This window comes from Mauremys mutica, chromosome 2, assembly GCF_020497125.1.
Source record: "Mauremys mutica isolate MM-2020 ecotype Southern chromosome 2, ASM2049712v1, whole genome shotgun sequence".
Classification (NCBI taxonomy): domain Eukaryota; kingdom Metazoa; phylum Chordata; order Testudines; family Geoemydidae; genus Mauremys; species Mauremys mutica.
This window is the reverse complement of record NC_059073.1, coordinates 106,949,284-106,965,170: the sequence shown is the minus strand read 5'-3', so window position 1 is coordinate 106,965,170 and position 15,887 is coordinate 106,949,284. Positions and strand designations below refer to the sequence as shown.

Here is a 15,887-nt window from a genome sequence, read left to right as displayed (position 1 = left end):
CATCTGGGTGAGGAAATTGTATGCAGGGCCGGGGCAGGGGGGGTGGAGTGCGGGATGTGGAGGAAGGGGCTCAGGACAAGGGATTGGGGCAGAGAAGGGGTGCAGAGTGTAAGAGGGGGCTCAGGGAAGGGGGTTGGGGTACAGGAGGGGTATGGAGTGCAGGATGGGGCTCAGGGCAGGGAGTTGGGGTGCACGGGGTGCAGGGTGCAGCAGGGAGCTCAGGGCAGGTGGTTGGAATGCACAGGAGTGCAGAAAGGGGCTCAGGGCAGGGAGTTGGGTGCAGGAGGGGTGCGAGGTACAGGCAGAGGGCTTAGGGCAGGAAGTTGGGGGGCGGGGGACAGGAGGGGTTTGAGCTCCAGCCCGGTGCCGCTTACCTAAAGTGGCTCCGGGGTGGCAGTGGCGCACACCAGGGCCAGGGCAGGCTCCCTGCATGCCTTCCCTGTCCCCACGCCACTCCAGGAAGTGCTGCGGCCCCTGGGGGGGGGGCAGAGGGGGGCAGAGAGCTCCCGGCCCGGGGGCTGCTTCTGAGAGCAGCACCAGGCCCGCAGCACCACCAGGGGTAAACCCGCGGGCCGGATCCAAAGCCCTGAAGGGCCGGATCCGGCCCGCGGGCCATAGTTTGCCCATCCCTGGGGTAGAGGGACTCAGTGAGCAGCGGGCGGGGCAGTCACAGGGGAGGAGGAGAGGAAGGACTTGGTGAGCAGCAGATGGGGGGGGGCTTTAGGGGAGGGGAGGTGGAGGAGAAGAGGGACTTGGCAGGCGGGAGGGCCTAGTGTGAGCGGGGCCTAGGGCGGAGTGGGGGGGTGGAGTGTGGGTGGGGCCTCAGGGGAGGAGGCTGGGAGAGGGGTGGGGCTATGGTCCAGGTGCCCTCATTACCAGATCATTCTTTAGAACCGACCTGTCCCCCTCATTATTTACTCCTTTGTCAGTGTTTGTGCCATCTGCAAACTTTACCAGCAATGAGTTTACACTTTATTCCAGATCATTGCTAAAGATATTGAATAGCACTGAGCCAAGAACTGATCCTTAAAAGACCCCTCTACAAATGCCCCTGCTGGATCGTAATTCCTCCTTTACAATTACTTTTTGAGACCTATCAATCAGCCAGCTTTTAAATTAATTTAGTGTGAGCCGCATTTATTTTTAATCAGAGTGTCACATGATACTACGTCAAATACCTTACACAAATCACAGGGTATGGGTATTACACTTGAGCTGGAAGGTATAAATTCTAGCTCAAGGAGACATACATATTGAGTACATACATAGAGTGCCAGATGGGACTGGACTCAGGGAGACCAGCCTGTCCTCCTGCTCGCACTGCGATGGTTCCATTTTTAGCACACTAGCTCAATCAGAGCTAGCCTGGGTATGTTTGGTTCCGCTGGAACTTATACCTCCAGCTTCACTGTAGACATACACCAAAACCATTATTTCGTCACAGTTAACTTTGTCAGCCAAACTTGTATCCCATCAAAAAGCAATATCAACTTTGTTTGACAACATCTCTTGTCCATAAAACCATGTTGTCTGGCACTAATTATTCTGTCATACTTTACTGACTGCATCCTGCATCAGCTTTTTCATGATTGTTGCCTGGGATCAATATCAAGCCTAACAAGCTTATAATTACCCAGATCATCTAATGTGCCATTCTAAAATATTGGCTCATTAGCTTGCTTCCAGTTCTCTGTTCCATTGTTAGGCCTTCGATAAATAATAATAGCAATGGCTAAGCTTTTACTTTAGGTGATTTAAAAATATATTTATTCATTTTTATATTATTCCATTCCCTCTGTCTTGAATTTAAAGGTTTCCAGGGCAGTTCCAAAAGTCTTCAATTTCACACAATTCCATTTCCTTGACCCGACTTATAGCATCTAGAGCAGTTGAAATATAAGTATTTGTAACGTTAAGTGAGCTGATGTAATTTGTTTAAGTGCTGCATAGGTATTAATCACTTCATTAGTGAAGTCCAGTTATACAGGGACTAGCCAAAACCAATCAGCTTCTCTATTCCAGTCCAATCCTCACATTTTCAGATAGTAACATCTCCTGCAGCTCTGAGATGAACATGCCCAGGCGTTTTTTTCTTCTTCTTCTTCTTCTTCTTCAAGTAAAGGACAGATTTTACCCTTCAAACCAAGCCAAGGTATGAGTGTGAGAATGTCCAATATTTCCTGTGGTGTAAATAATGACACCTTGGGATAGACAGATTATGATACCCTTACTAGCACTGAATAGCACCTGACAGCACTAGCAGTCCCACTGAAGGCAATGCAAACATTTGTGGAGTATGGACAGAGGTGAAAGTAAGCCGGTATGGGCCGGTATGGCGTACCGGCAAGAGCTGGTACGCTGCACCAGACCCGACCTGCTTCCCCAGTCTGCCGATTTAAAGGGTGCGGGGCTCCCTGCAGCAGCTGAAGCCCAAGGCCTTTTAAATCGCCTCCCGAGCCCTGCTGCCCGAGCCCCGGGGTAGCGGCAGTAGGCCTCCGTCGGAGATTTAAAGGGCCCAGAGCTCCACTGCAGTAGTGGCGGCCAGAGCTCTGGGCCCTTTAAATATTCCCAGAGTCCCGCGGCTCCCAGCTGCCTCTGCAGCTGGTAGCTCCGGGGCTGATTTAAAGGCCCTGGGGCTCCCAGCCACAGCCGGAGCCCCGGGGCTGTAAATCTTGATTTAAAGGCCCCGCCTCTTCCGGTTGAGGCCCCGCCCCTGCCCAGGACTCTGGCATACTGGTTAGTCCTTTTACTTACTTTCACCCCTGAGTATGGATCCTACTCAGGGTGAATAAGGGTATTGCAAATTGGCCTTTTGTACTTTTTAAACTGTGGATGCAGGTGAAGGAGACATTGGCATTGGATTTCTTCAAAGATTCCTTGTGGGACCTTGGGTAAGTCACCTGCCTTTGTGCTTCAGTTTCCCATCTCCCCAGTGAGAATAAACCCCGGCTTCACCGGGGTGTTGTGAGACTAAATATATTAAAGAGTATGAGGTGCTCAGTAACAGGGACCATCTAAGTACCTAAAATAGATTAAATATGGAGCACATTATGCTGTTTGTACCACAGTTACACCAAATGTGAATAAGTTTAAAAACACAAAGTTGCTGGTGTTTTTTGCTAAAAGATTCCTGAATATTTAATTCTTCATCATGACCATAATGTATTGTGATATTTTAACATAATATGAAAACAAAAACTTAACAGTCCTTACCAATTATGAGGTAAAATCCATATTTGGGGCGGAAAAGTTCATTAAGCACAGGATATACTTATTACCAAGTTAACAGGAAGCCTGCCCCATAGAACCCCTCTATTACTACACTGAAATGATCTGTCCATTTTATCACACCTAGGTTCAGATCAGCCAATGCATCCAAAACTCGCCATTCTTATGCCCTCAACAAACATGGCTCCCCACGTCTCCTTAACATTTCCTCAGGGTCCTCCTTGTCCTCTGAAGAAACCTTAGCCCTTTTTCACCCCCACAGAAAGTAATTTCTATTTAAGGTTAAACTGTATGTAATGTTTGAAGTTAAGAGGGAGAGGTTCAGAAACTGAGGCTGTAATACTTGCTATGGATGGGGAGTTCTGAGCATGGGAATTTGCAGAAATTGTTCCATATGCCCACCCAAAAATGTTATGACCAACACTGAGTGAAACAAAATGCAGTCACAGTCCCCAAACTCTCTGTACTGGCTGGGAGAACTGGCCTCTTCTTTTTCCTGGGGCTACGGCAGGACTATGTCCTTATGTCGTTTTCTATAGCTGTTGCTCTAGAATCTGTTGATGTTGCTGCTAAGGTTTAAGCTGCTTAAGTCAAGGAGGCAGACTACTCTCAGCCAAAAACATGCACTAGCGTGCCGTTTTGTTGGTTTTTAAGGGGACAGACAAACAAGAAAAGGGGGAGAAAGAGAAAAAAAACCCTAGAACTGTGGCTGCTTCAAGAGGATAGTAATTGCTAAATATGATGGATGATTATTACACAGCACTTTCTCTACAAAGTACTTTACCAACATTCGGTATTTACTCCTCACATCATTTTCTATCCATAAGCAGCCTGCTCCAAAACTGCAGACGTGCCTCTCTCTGAAAATGGCTCACCAGGGAGATCCATGAGTGCAGTGCTATTTGGATAAGTTGGTGTCTTCTAGCCATCTTGAGTCCCCGGCAGTGGAGTGCAGAACAGCGGCCAGACAGGCCACTTCTGCTGAACCAGTGCTTTGTGGGACAGAAGTGAGAGGACTCTTAGCACCAACTCTGTTTCCCTAGAGATCAGATGCATCCACACCGGTGATCAGTGGAGTTAATGGTGATACTGTAACATTTACAGCTGAAGCTGGAAGCCCACTACAGAATGGGATAACCAGGAAACCGAAAGACAGACATGAAGGAAAGAGTAATAGAGGTATTTCTTACATGTGAAGGGCTGAATCATTGTGATGATTCACAGAAAAACACAACTCCCACTACTGTTTTCAAAAGACAATCACAACTCCCTGTGCCTTGCCATGAAAAAATCTGGCAATCGGTATTGTAATACGTGCAGATTCTGTGGGGTTCAGACAAAAGAACCTCACCACACAGTCTGAAACTGTTAAGGTTTTGGATTTACAGCCTAGAGATTGCCTGGGTTGTAGAATTTTGTTTGTGACCCACGGAATACAGCCCTCACTTCCATGACTGTTTTTAGACATGATTGAGTAATTCAGACTGGAACTTTCACAGCAAACTTCTCTGATTGTCAGGTGTGGAGAAGGGAGACCACATCAAGATGATGCAAGCATAAAATTCTTTGACTAGAATTTGTAAAGGTTTTATGTGATGCATCTTATACAATCTGAGATGGCCTCATTTGACAGAAGAAAAAGAAATCTGTGCTCTCCCTCACTCAGTAACCACACTGGTCAGACCAGACACATCAGAAATGTCACTTTTGTGTTCACGTGCACCTCAACAGCAACCAAAAATACAACTTGTTATTTTATTACTCGTATTACCGTAATACCCAGAGGCCAGGGCCCCAGTGTACTACGCACTGTACAAACATATCACAGAGACAGGCTCTGCCACAGAAAGTTCACAATCTACATGTAAGACTATAGACAACAGATGGCTAAACCAAACAGATAGGGGGAGCCCAAAGGAAATAATAAGACAAACTTTTGTTTACGTCTGAGGAACAGAAACGCTGGGATTTAAAGGATGCTGTCAATGGGCTTCAGGCTCATAAATTGGAGTTTATGTAAGTTTAACAGAAACATAATATGAACAAAAATATTGTCATGAAATTTATAAAACATGAGCATGTGTTAAATTAAAATATTCCTCTGGACTGTGGGTAATAACCTCATTGAGCAAACACATCAGAACTAGAAAGTGAAAGTGACTCTCACCAGTCAGTTTCATTGTGCACAGAATCACAGCAATTAGAGATGGAAGAGACATAACAAGTCATTTGGTCCTTCCCCTGTTTCCAGCTAGTATAGGACTGAATTGTCCAAGGCAAGTGAAATACAAAAAGCAAACTAACAACATGAATGGGTAACAAGTAAATCAAAACTGAACAATGATTTCATCTGAAAGAATATTTTGTTATTACAGCTCAGTGTTATTGTACTCAGATATCTCAGTGATGAACGGGCTATACAGCTGGGATTTTCAAACAAGACAAGGGAGTTGAATTAAGTCTAAAATCCCACTCTACATGCCTAGACACTGTAGACAATATTTATAATATGGGTAAAGGTATTTTTTTTTAAATGTGAGTGTTAGGTTCACTGTGTCTCAGCTTCTAAAACATGCTGTTTGATAAAAAAAAATGAATAAAATGAACGGCATTTTTATTAAGACTCCCATTAATGAAAGCAGAGCACCAAGGTATCACAAAGAAGTGCTGATCCAATAGCGATGAATAAGATGGGATTTAATGCAGCTGGGAGCCAAGGGAAAACAGTTGTGTATCAGAGAGAGAGAGAGATTAATAGAGGGCTCAAAGAGTTTGAAGTGGAGTGTTCCCTTGAGATAGAAAATGCCAAGGGTAATTGCTATTTCATCTTTCTACATTATTTTTCATTAAAACAAATAAAAGATTTAACCTAAAAATGACAGGAGCTCTAGACCTAAAATAGCGAGGCTCCTGAGACAATCTAATACTATTTGTGCAACGAATACTTGGCCTTTCTGACATTCTACAGTCTTGAATAGTTCTAATTCTGACCCATTTAAAGTAAAGCAGAATATAGCTTAGAAATCTAAACAATTCAACAACAGTTGTTATACAGGAACTGCCTTAACGTCTGAAATTATTTTTTTGTTGGGTACCTTTTGTGAAATAAGGTTTCCAGTCACATATTATTTGACTCACATTCACAATATACATCTATTCCCAATCCTGACCACTGAGGGTAGTGGATACAGTATGTGTAAATTAAACCCAAAAGGTTAAACGGTCTCAGCTCTCTGTACCGTATAAGGTATTATTAACTTGACTAGTAGCTGAAAGCCTGTGCTGGTGCATGGGTGTGGGAGCTGAGCTAAGTAATCCACCATCTGAGCAGTCTCCCTCATACAAACAATTAAATTGTTGCATGAAAACTAACTGTAGAGTTAGGGTGGGGATTGTATCACAATAGTACAGGACTCTTGGCATGACATAGATAAATGCCTTACTGTACACACAAATAGGTATGCATTTGAAAAGTCAAAATGGCTGAGAACTTAAAAACTGGATGGTAACAGACTGCGAATCCCAGCAATGACTGAACCAGATGATACTTCGAACAAAAAGAGCTCGCAACCATGCTTATAGCTGTTTTCATAATTTCACACTGACTGTACAGAAATTTTAGGCTATGGAGTGACACAGAGTAACATAATCCTGGAATCTTCTTACATAAATTATTTATGAGTCTCTCTGTTATAACATGGTCTCCAATTCAAGGCTATTGAACTGAAACTTTCTATTAGAATTTTTCTAATTACAACAGCTCCACATGGTATCACCAAGTGTAGAGAAGAAGAAAGCATAGGTCTGATTTTCCTCTGCCATTTTTATACAGATGTAACTCAAGTGACTGCACTGGAGTTCCCCTGGCTTAAACCAACATGAGAAGAGAATCCTACCCAGTGTGTGCATGTGGTCATGGGACATCTTTAATCTTCGTGCTGGAGTGGGAAATGAAAATCTAGTTATGTTGAAAGATGATTTTTTTAGATGTTCTTGACATTTTGCTTATTTTAGCAGCAGTATTCTTAGAAATGCAAACTAATCTCCCTAAAGAACAAAAGGGCAAACAAAACCAATTGAAAAGCCAATATATAAATGCCTCTGCACTATGCTGAGAGTTTTATATGTTGTACAATATGAATATATGTGATGTAATTTAATTTAAGGGGACTAATCAGTGATATGTCTATGCAACTGATTCATCAAACCTGAATAGCTGAAATAAAATCTTCCAAATGTGTAAGTTCTTTTACAGATCAGTGCTTCAGAATTTTTTTAAGTAACATACACTTTATGAAAGAACACTGTAAAAGGTTTAGATTAAGTTTAAATAACTTCCTTTTATTATAGAAAGATAAAGGAAGAGCAGCTGTTTAAACAGGTAAGAGATATGGCAAATATCAAAAATACACCTCTACCTCGAAATAACGATGTCCTCAGGAGCCAAAAAAATCTTACCGCGTTATAGGTGAAACCACGTTATATTGAACTTGCTTCGATCCACCGGAGTGCGCTGCCCCTCTCCCCCCCCCCCCCCGGAGCACTGCTTTACCACATTATATCTGAATTCATGTTAGATCAGGTCGCATTATTTCAAGGTAAAGGTGTACTTGATTCAAATGGAAACTGGTGTTCACGTAACACACAGGGACACCTAGACTATGGCTACACTAGAGAGAGAGTTTCAGCTGCACTGTTGTAAGCTCACTAGTGTAGTTGCTCTAAGCAAAAGGAGAGAGCTCTCCCATCAGCTTAATTACTCTAGCTCCCATGAGCAGCAGTAGCTATGTTGGCGGGAGAAGCTCTCCCGCCGACATAGCACTGTCCATACCGGCGCTTAAGTCGGCATAAGTAATGTCGCTCAGGAGGGTGGTTAGTTCACACCTTTGAGCGACATAACTTATGTTGACTTAAGTTGTAGTGTAGTATCCATAGCCTTAGAATGAATCAGCTGCTCCAGTGTACTAACTATTGACTATGTATAATTTTCACTGAGCCACTTATAAACCCTTGTTATTTTGGATCATCCCAGACAAAGGATACAAAATGCAAGTGGGTCTCCTCTTTGAGAAAACAAGTGTATATGCCCAAGGTTAACTCTCTGTTTTGCTACTATTCTTCCCAAAGGAGAGATATCCTGTAGAAGAAGTAAGCTTCCCTTTTTATATAGGAGAGGCTGTTTTTATGTCTTAAGGCTCCTCACCAAGAACAAAATAACAGGCCTAGTGTGGCAGTCCAATGGTATTTGATTGTTTCTCTTCATATTCTTGGTTTCTTAGCATTGCTTTTGCTTTGGTGCATTAATCATCATTTTAAGAGTTCTCTGACATATTAACCACATGCCTTGAGCGACTCTATTCTCGCCACTACTTTAGTATGTTAATAAATTGGCCTAAGGATATTATATGCCTACAAATCCATAAAGATATCATATGCCTCTGACTGGTTTTGTGTCTTGGAGATACATTGCATAGTTGTCTTGAAAGAACTCACTGTCTGTGTATTTGACTCAGAAGTACATTTTCCTTAAGAATTTTTTTCCCTTAAGTTAAGCACAGGCCTTGTGTAGAAGTCTTCCAATAGACTACAGTACTTTAAATAGCCCACTGCCACTTTAAGCAGATTTACTTGATTCTCTTTCTAGTTTTCTTTTCTTTGAATAGTTGAAATCTCTCTTTTCCCTAAACATTTCAGGAGTGATCATTATGTATATTGTTGGTGGGTTTTTTCCAACACATAAAGACTAACTTGAAAAATCTGGAAAAGATAGTAAGTGTCCTAGTGTAAGTCAAGATTAGTAACTGGAGGTAAAAAGTAAGCTAGTTATTTTGCCACCCTTTTTGATAACTGAGCAGTATCAAGGGAACTATTTGTAGTGGAAGGTACTATTCAGCATGAATAAGGGTGGCAGAATCTGACCCTTACTAAGAAAAAAAAAATTAAGTGTGATAATAGCAAGCCAATGCTATCTACCCCTCTGCTGAACCACAAGGGATTGCTATCGTCATCTAGAGCTCATCTGAAATATGCAGCAAAAATTAGGAATGATTATTTTTGCATATTTTTCTTAAAAGTGTGCTGGCACCCAATTAATGGAATAACTCTCCAAAATAATCCCATCTGTTCAACTGAGACTGCACAGATGATAATTACTTTTGATTTCTAAGGCTCTGATCCTGCATCTGTGAGAAGTTACATTGAGTTCCATGGGATACCACTGGGGTGTGATGGAGTGTGGAGGATCAGGTTCTAAGTAAATATGCTCAACCATTTGTTTTCCATTATCAGTTCCTTCCTTTTTCCCTGAAGCAGTAATAGGATGGATGGATGACTTATCAGCAGGAAGACGGTTCTCTTGGTAGGATAAACTTTTCACTCTCAGAGTTCATCCACTCAGGAATAAGACTGCTGCATTGTAAAAGAGAGTACCTGTCTCGATATCTCCAACATATAAATGCAACAATAATAATTCCAGCCAGATAGCTTGAGTCACAGAGTACAGCATGTCCTTGAAAGAATATTTAGTGTTTATTCCCTGTCTAGAAGAGATGTAGACACATTTTCTCCCTGTAAGGCGTCTCCAAACCAAGCCTAGGGTCTATCCTTGGGTTCAAATTTTAAACTGTACACAAGCAACAGTGTGCAAGATGGTTACCACACTTTACTACTACTGTTACTTGCTAAGCTCCATCAGTGTGCTGAGCCATGTACAAACAATGAGGAAAACACTGCTCCTGCCAGAGGAGTTTACAATCCAAGGCGCTGATCCTACAAATTATTCCTTGGGGGCAGATTCCTGCAACCAGGCGGAGACTCACTGAAGTGAACAAGGTTCCACTCCTGCAGAATCTGTTGCCAGATAGGGGCCTACATCAGACACAGAGCTTTACATCGGCATAGGTCTTTAAAGTACAAAAGTGGAATATTTTCTGTACTACTTCTTCGTCCCCCACTTGTGTTTCAAGGAAAACAAAAAAGAATGTTGTGTTTTCCATACGCACTAGAGAGTTCATGTCTTTTCAGACTGAACAGCTTTTATTTTAGATTGAGAAAAACAAAATTTCCATGAGAGAGCAAACTGTGTGTTGCTCAAACTGCAAGAGCAGCTGCCTTGAACTGAAATGGGTTCTCCAAAATGGAGCATCTCACAGCAGCAAGCCAGGCAACCACCACAAAAATGAGCTACACACAGAAAACAGTCATGAGAGTTACATAACTGTGTGCTGTACATCTCACACACACCGGTGTGAAAAATACTGGAGAAAGCCTGTTTTTAAAGAAGGACAGCACCTACAATGTTTTATTCGTGGTATAAAACTGTACTTTTGTATGACCCTTTGAAAGATTATTTATTGCTGACATGCAGGAAGAAGTGCATCCTATATTGACTGGATACAGGATATAGGATATTAGGTGTGAAATAAAGGACAGGTGATCATATCACCTATTCCCCATCCTGGGGCTCTGCCTGAAACAAAGCAAAGCACTTTACCACGCCCATAGCCCTTCCACAACCCCTTCTCAATGCGAATGATAGAACAATGACTACTTCCAGGAGCATCGGTGATTCACAATTTAAGGCCAGAAAGGACCATTACATCATCTAGACTGACCTCCTGTAGATCACAGGCCATTAAATTTCACCCAGTTATTTCTGTATTGTCCCAATAACTCATATGTTTGACTAAAGCATGATTTGTGTGGCTAAATCATGTCTTTCAGAAAGGCATTCATTCTTGACTTGAAGACACTGAAATGAAGAATCCACCACTTCCCTTGGTAATGTGTTTCAACTGTGGTTAATCACCCTCACTATTAAAAACTTGTGCCTAATTTCTAATTTGAATTTGTCTGGCTTCAGTTTCCAACCATTATTTCTTTTTATGCCTTTCTCTGCTAGATTAAAAAGCCCTAGTACCCAGTATTTTCTCTATGTGCCTGTTCTTGTGCACACTATGATCAAGTCACCTCTCAAGCGTCTTTTTAAATAGATTGAACTCCTCAAGTCTCTCCCTGTAAGGCGCTTTCTTTAGCCCCCTGAGTAATTTTTGTGGCTCTTTTTTGCACCTTCTTCAATTTTGTACCATCTTTTAAAAAAATGTAGACCTCAAAACTGTATGCAGTATTGCACTGTCTGTCTCACCAATTCCATATACGGAGATAAAAATCATCTCTCTATTTCTAGTCCCATTTATACTTCCAAGGCTCAGATTATCCCTTTTTGCTACAGCACCACACTGGCAGCTCACACTGAATTGCTTGTCCACATAACCCCTAAATCCTTTTCAGAGTCACTGCTTTCCAGGATACAGTCCCCAATTCTGTAGGTCTGGCATGCATTACTTGTTCGTAAGTATATAACTCTGCATTAAAAAAAAAACATTGCATGGGCCTAAATTACCAAGCCATCCAGACTGTTCTGTATTTACGGCCCATTCCTCATCATTATTTTCCTCTCCACCAATCCTTGTGTCATCTGCAAATTTTATCAGCAGTGATTTTATATTTATTTCCAGATCATTGATGAAAATGTTGAATAGCATAAGGCCTAGTATCAATCTCTGTGGAACCCCGTTAGAAACTGCCCCATTCAGTGAGGATTCCCCATTGCTAGCGAGTTGTTGACATACGTCAGTTGGTCAATTCTTAAGCCATTTAATGTGTGCTATACTGATATTGTATATGGCTAGTTTTATCATTGGAATGTTGTGCGGTGCCTCAGTCAAATGCCCTAGAAAAGTCAAGTATGTTACATCTATGTGACATCACTGAAAACTTCATGCTCCCCAACAAACGCCTTTCAACCATGCACCCCACTCTCTGTAACAGCTCTTCCTCATTGTAAGAGTGGAGACCAGTTTCTGCCATGTGACAATCACAGGGGTATGATTTTTTATAACCTTTACTCACAACAGGTAACTAGGAACAGGAAATAAAGATCAATCAGTTACCGGCAGTCCCCTGTGTCCCACCTTTATTGCACTCAAAGGAAGCAGTATTTCTGTAGATTAGAAATAAGAGACTGGCAGTCAAGATTCCCAGGTTATATTCTCAACTCTGATCCCCCATTGCGTGACCTTGGTCAACTCCCTAAACTTCTCCATGCCTCAGTTTCTCCCATCTATTAAAAAGAGCTGATATCCACTCCTGAAATGTGCTATGAGATGTTTGATTACAAGGTACTGCAGAAGTGTTATGAGTAGGAGGAGAGGCAGAGGAAAGAAGGGAAGAAATGTCAGTTTGGGACTCTTTTCTTCCAAGAGCCCCAACCTACCCCACTTTTCAGAGGCCAGAAAACCTTCCCTTCATCTTGACATAGCGTTCCCTATTGCCTCGATCTTGGCACAGTGTTTCCTACTGGTCCTACCAAGCCCTAACAAGCTAGCCAGTCCCAGCCTTGCTACAAGACTAGTGCTGACCATTATTCTGCAGACTACTGTTAAGTTCAAACCCATTTTGATTAGTAGTAGCACAGACAGGGCTTTCCCAGGAAACTGGATTAATCCTGCATCAATTTGCTATAGAAACTCTCTCTCAAAATCTAGAGCACCCTGCAGACAATAGTGGCTAGTGGTTAACTAATTGTTCAAGGCCATTTTTAGTAGATTTTGTTTGAATTTGCTTATTTAAAGGTATTGAGTTTTTCAGTTCCACAAGCTGTATCTAAAATACGAATTAAGGAAGTTTAGTTTTCTTGCAGCTACCGGCTTTTGAAACTATGATTTGTTTTAACTATCAGAACAATGTGGCTTTAGCTACTATCCTAAAATGTTCATTTTAGGAGATAAAAAGCTTGTAACACAAGATCATTTTAACTAAACAACAATTAAAAAAAAAAAACAGGCCAGGTGTTTTGCATGATTTTTCTTAGAATGAAGTATTATTGTTCCATGGGTCTGATTCTAAATTCAACACCTCTGATGAACATGGCTACCTGATAATGTCCTGTGCATAACATACCGGGAGAGGGTGGATTTTAGTTGTGTATGAAGTACTCATAAAAACACAGCACAGAACTCTCTGGAATTTCTGGGGAGCTGAGGGTGTACAGCATCCTGTAGGATGGGATGCTACGAGAAAAAGTGGTTTCTGGAGATTTTTACCATAAGGAGAGCTTGGTACAGAAGTGTGTTTACCCTGGCAGAGCCTGACTGGATGAAGTGCTGTTGAAACAGGTGACTGGTCAGGTTTGTGTTAAATGACCACTGGGCTGGAAAACAAGCACAAACATTAAGTGGCTTGTTTGGTTGTGAGTAAAATATCCATCCACTTACACTGTAATCATGCTCTGCCCAAAGCCTGAGAGACAAGAGAACTTTTCCAAAGCTTCTCCTCCACCTTCCACCCCTCACCCGCAATGCTCCATCATCCCATTCAATCTTTTGTTTTCACTCATTTCAATGTAAAAATTAAAGGCTGCGTCCTGCAATCTTCAAGCAAAATTCTCACTGACTTTAATGGGACTAACCCCAGGAATCTGGACTACCCACACGAGTAAGAGACTGGATCCTAAAGAACTGCACTGAAAATGAAGAATAAATAAAGTGATTGATTTTCAGTGGTAAAGGGCACCCACAACTCCCACTAGCATCAATTGGCACCATGAGTGCTCAACACATTTGAAAATTAGGGCACATAAGGGTATGTTCTGTTTCCCCTGAACCCTTCTCCTCCTCCAGGAGAATATTTTTTCACATAAGTTCCTTACAAAGAGTTGTTAATAATTCATAAAAGCAAAATATTTAAAGTACTTTTTGGGAAAAGGCAGAACTGACAATCTAGAGACAGACACAGCTAATAATCCAACCTCAAAATAGTGAACCTGAAGCTAGGTTCATTTGTATAATAATGAGAGAACAAATAATTGTTATTCTGGCATCTGTTTTGTGGTGGTGGCACGCATGCATTCTGGGAGAAAGTTCTATATTGATGTAAACTGGCACATCGCCATCGACAAAGCAGAGGATTTTGATTGCCTCAGCTAGACTAACAATAAAATAGTGGTCTCCTACACCAGACTATACTCCACATCATAAATACTGTAGGCAGTATCTGAATGACTTTGTCCTTGATCTTTCCAGATGAGACAAGACAAAATAGCTTACTTAGTGTGTTTTGCTGTTGATAAAGTATAGTGTAAGAGTTGCCACTGAAGGCTGCACTCACCCGCTCTTCCTCTTCTCGGAGATCTGGCATGGTGCTGATACAGAGACTCACTGCAGTGATGGCCACAAATGAGACTGATATACAAGCAAAGATCTTTCCTGGGATCCCTGAGTGAGGGTTCTCCACCATATCCCTGAGCTTTCTCATGCACAGACCTGAACGGCTAGTGTCCTGGAAGGCACATTGTGGACTTTCATTAATCATCATCTCTCTCTCATACTGCGTGGCCTCGGCTACCTCCTCCTCCTTCTGTCGTAATCTTTTCTTACAGCACCACTCCAGGTGTTCCTCTTCGATCCCCCAATACACCAGCTCCTCTTGGAAAGAGAGGGCACACATCTCCCTTAGAAGCCTCAGCTTCCCAGCTGTCAGGAAAGTCATGATGGTCCTGAAGGCACAAGGGTTACGGTCGAAAAAAAACTCATTGCAGCTGACATCATAATCATCACAGATGTCCATGATCTCATCATAGTTGTTACAAGATTTTAGTTTTCCAAGCCTGGTCAAAGGGCAGTTCTCCAGTGTGGTCCACGGAATCCTGTATTTAATGCCACCTACATTGATGATCACATGCCTGGTGCGGTCCTCTAGATGGGCCAAGCAGCACAAGTCTTCCCCAGGGTGAAGAAGCTTGGCTTTCTTGTAGAAGAACCCTTTCTTGGTCTGCACCTCGCACAGGTTTTCCAAATTGTTGTAGGAATACGAAGTGAACTTGGGATCTGCGTTCCCAGTGAGCAATGCCATTTCCTGATACATTTGTTATGTTCATGGAGGTATCTGATCTACTCAGAGAAAGAGATTATAAAGTGGAGACAAGTGGCCAGTCTGCAAAAAGAAATTAAAACATGACAATTAGGGCTCCAGTAGAGAAAAACAATTCCACAACGTTTTCTCTGCAGTTTTAAAAATTTTGTTTGCATTTTAGGACGAGTCTTTTAGGACCCACTCTGCTTTCATCCCCCTACCTTGGGACCGAGAAGCACTCCTCACAGCAATCAAATAGAAAGCTGGGTCCATGCCTCTGGAGCCTACTGTGCAGCTCCAAGTGATGACCAAAAGGGAGTATGAGTAATGCATCATCATTGTGACCTGCTCCTTTCTAGAGGAGGAGTAATGCCCCAGCCAGTCCATGAAGGGGCGGGGAGGAAGAATTTGTATGGAAGCATGTTAAAATGGAAATCACCGTTGGCCTGGGAGTCTAACAGGTTATCAGATAAGGCTTCGCTGAAAGACCTTTCCTTTATTCTGACAAATCCAGGGGATGCAGCTACTATGGAATTATCTAGTGGTGAGAGTGCAAACCTCTTTCACAATCAGTGCTCATCTACTGATATGGTTCAAATACTTTTCAGTTAACATGGCTGTGACAGGGTGCTGGGTAAGGAGTGCTTAACCAGCTCTCTGCCACGCCAGCCCCAATTAAGAGAAGTAGATTGGAGCTGGCTGAATAGACCTTTGCCTGCCTGGCAACTAGCAACAGCTGCCAGCCTAAT

General features: G+C 42.4%; 1 protein-coding gene across 2 annotated transcripts in view; it reads right to left on the bottom strand.

The window, feature by feature from the left end:
- Positions 1-15,887, bottom strand: part of KCNG2 (potassium voltage-gated channel modifier subfamily G member 2) — a 79,494-nt gene that overhangs the window by 11,532 nt on the left and 52,075 nt on the right. For both annotated transcript variants that reach the window (XM_045006017.1, XM_045006019.1), the window contains one exon: positions 14,395-15,219. In XM_045006017.1, the coding sequence (XP_044861952.1) occupies positions 14,395-15,150 (756 nt within the window). In that variant the 5' untranslated portion in view covers positions 15,151-15,219. The remainder of the gene's footprint in view (positions 1-14,394; positions 15,220-15,887) is intronic.